General features: G+C 36.4%; 1 protein-coding gene across 1 annotated transcript; it reads right to left on the reverse strand.

Annotated features, from left to right (window-relative positions):
* LOC133334378 (26S proteasome non-ATPase regulatory subunit 9) lies at window positions 1–822 on the reverse strand. Its single transcript, XM_061542674.1, is given in 3 exon segments — window positions 1–237; window positions 305–637; window positions 720–822. Coding segments are annotated over 3 exon segments (672 nt in total). The 5' UTR covers window position 822.
* Window positions 823–2,460: the final 1,638 nt, after the last annotated feature.

Below are 2,460 nucleotides of genomic sequence, written 5' to 3' on the forward strand. Positions count from 1 at the left end.
TTAGCAAACAATTTCCAATTAATCAATCAGAACAATATTGCAACCCAACAAACCATTACCCGACCATCGCTGCGGAATTAATATAATATCCAATATTTCATTATTTCGTAAAACTTTCAATGGAATTCTTTGATCACGTTTATGACTGACAATGCTAGCGATGGTGGATAGTTGTTTATTGAAGTTATCTGCATTCACCGAACCGAATTCGGCAATTCTATCCTGGCTACGAAGACCCTAAAGTAACAAATAAATATTTATTATTAATTATATAAATAAAAAAAAACATTTTGGAATAGCTTACTGCTCGTTCTGCTGGTGATCCTGCATCAACATGGGTTATTTTCACAATTGGTACCAAGGGTGTCAAACCATTTACACTTGCATCCATTTCTTCCGAATGCTCACTGGAGCTACCATTTAAATTTAGCTCCGATGTTTGTTGTGTCAAATTTTGTTGTCTTGTCTCGGCATGTAACTGATGCATAAGTTCCTCGATAGATTTCATTAGGGTCTTGTGATTATTTTGTAAACAAATAATTTGTTGTCTGGCCTGACGAACTTTATAGATGTCAATGTCATTGCGTGGAAATCCCTCGGAATCGACTAATGAGCCGTGCATGCCAACGTTATCATTCTACGAAAACAAAACGAGTTAAAATATAATATTGAAAGCAGATTTAAAAAATGTGCACAATCATGATGTAGCATTTGAATACCTCTGCCAAAACACTGCCATAGGCATTGATTTGAGTTTCCAAGTTCTCTTTTTCGGTCATAAGTTTTAATAACTTATCCTTAGTAGTTGCGGGACCGATCATTGTGGTTTTGGTTTATATTTTTTAAAGATAATTAAGGAATTTTAACAGTTTACTGATTTTTGTTTTGTTTATATATAAAGATAGCCGAACTAATTAAAAAAACGTTCCACATGCTACGAATTGGTGGCAACAGCTGGGAATGAAAGATAAAAACCACCACGAAACAAAATGGTTTGTTTAGAACTTGAAATGGAAGAAATGAAAATCAGCGGATGGGTTCTGAAAAATGAACGACTGGAACCGGTAGGGAAAAATTAGTTGTTTCTGGAAGTTCTGCATGGCATACTTATAGTACGTTTACATTTAACCGGATTTCGTTAACCCAGTGGGTTTCAATTGTCAATTCCTTTGCATATGTGTCAAATAAATCCTCATAAAGTAGGTTAACCCGGTAAAAAAGTTCTAATGTATATCAGGTCTTATACAAGATAGTCTCATGCAGTCATATGTTTCCAATTTTTTTCTCATAAATTTGCCTTTGACGGCATTCAACTTTCAAAATTTACGCATGTCATGTGTTCAGTGGCAAAAATTGATAAATCATTTAAAAACTTCAAAATATTTATAAATATAAATGAGTTAGTAATTTTAGCCTCTTATTGTCGGTATGTCGGAATCAGACCTGCCCTCGGTTGGCATCAAGGTCCGTACTTTCTTCGTTAGAGCCACATCAATCTTCCTAAGTAGACTTGACCGGAATTAACGTTTTGTCCAGCATATCATCAGTTAGATTGTGTAGCAATTCCTCCGATAGTATGACCCCATTTTCCCTTCCGATGCAAGTCAGTCCATCTGGTCGAGGAGTTCTCTACCAAATATTCCATGCAAATTTTCCGCGCCCATAACTTTAATCCTGTCTGCCGTAAACTGGTTTTCATCAGTACTGGTCAAGTTATGTTGGCCGTGATATCCACTTCATTATTTGTTTAGATCAGATTTTTGTAGAAATACAGGGAGAAACATATCAGAGAACTTCAGGACTTGCATGTTAAGTTGGCTTTTTTTTATTGTAAAAGAAAAAAATCAAGTTTGATTCTGATATTCCTTTATAAATTGATATTTTATACAAACCCAACTTAACATGCCAGGCCTGAATCCTCGAATGTGTTTCCCCCTTTACTCCTAAAGTGGCCCGCAAACGGTCATGCATGCATTTTGTGGTGAAACAAAAAAAATTGATTTTTCGCATACATGACGATCGATTTTGAAGTGTGTGTGGTGGAGCCATCATGCATATTTTCATTTGTGACGCTTTTTTCAAAGGGAATGGTTGTATAGAGATACTGCGAAAAAAATGTATAGTTTTTGGAAGTATTGTTACGTTCTAGACCTAATGCGGCGTTATGGTGGGGTTCGCACTAGCTCAGTTAGGAACACTTTTCGTTCAGGGGAGTTCTCAACCCTTGCCACCATCAACCCTAGGGAACGAACAACTAGAAATTTTTGGATCATACAAAACACAAAAAACATAAACAAACACAACATACACCTATGACGAAGGAGCTTGGTTTAGTGCTCCTCCACTATGCCCGCCCATCCTTGACCCTTTAGTCCAATTAACGAAATTTTATATTTAAAAGGGCCCCAAATTCCACACACACTTACATCACGAAAACTTACACCTAATTCCCTCTCTCAC

The sequence above is a fragment of the Musca vetustissima genome, unplaced genomic scaffold (genome assembly GCF_032173495.1).
Source record: "Musca vetustissima isolate MV318-11 ecotype Yass unplaced genomic scaffold, APGP_CSIRO_Mvet_v1 utg14034, whole genome shotgun sequence".
In the NCBI taxonomy this organism is placed as follows: Eukaryota; Metazoa; Arthropoda; class Insecta; order Diptera; family Muscidae; genus Musca; species Musca vetustissima.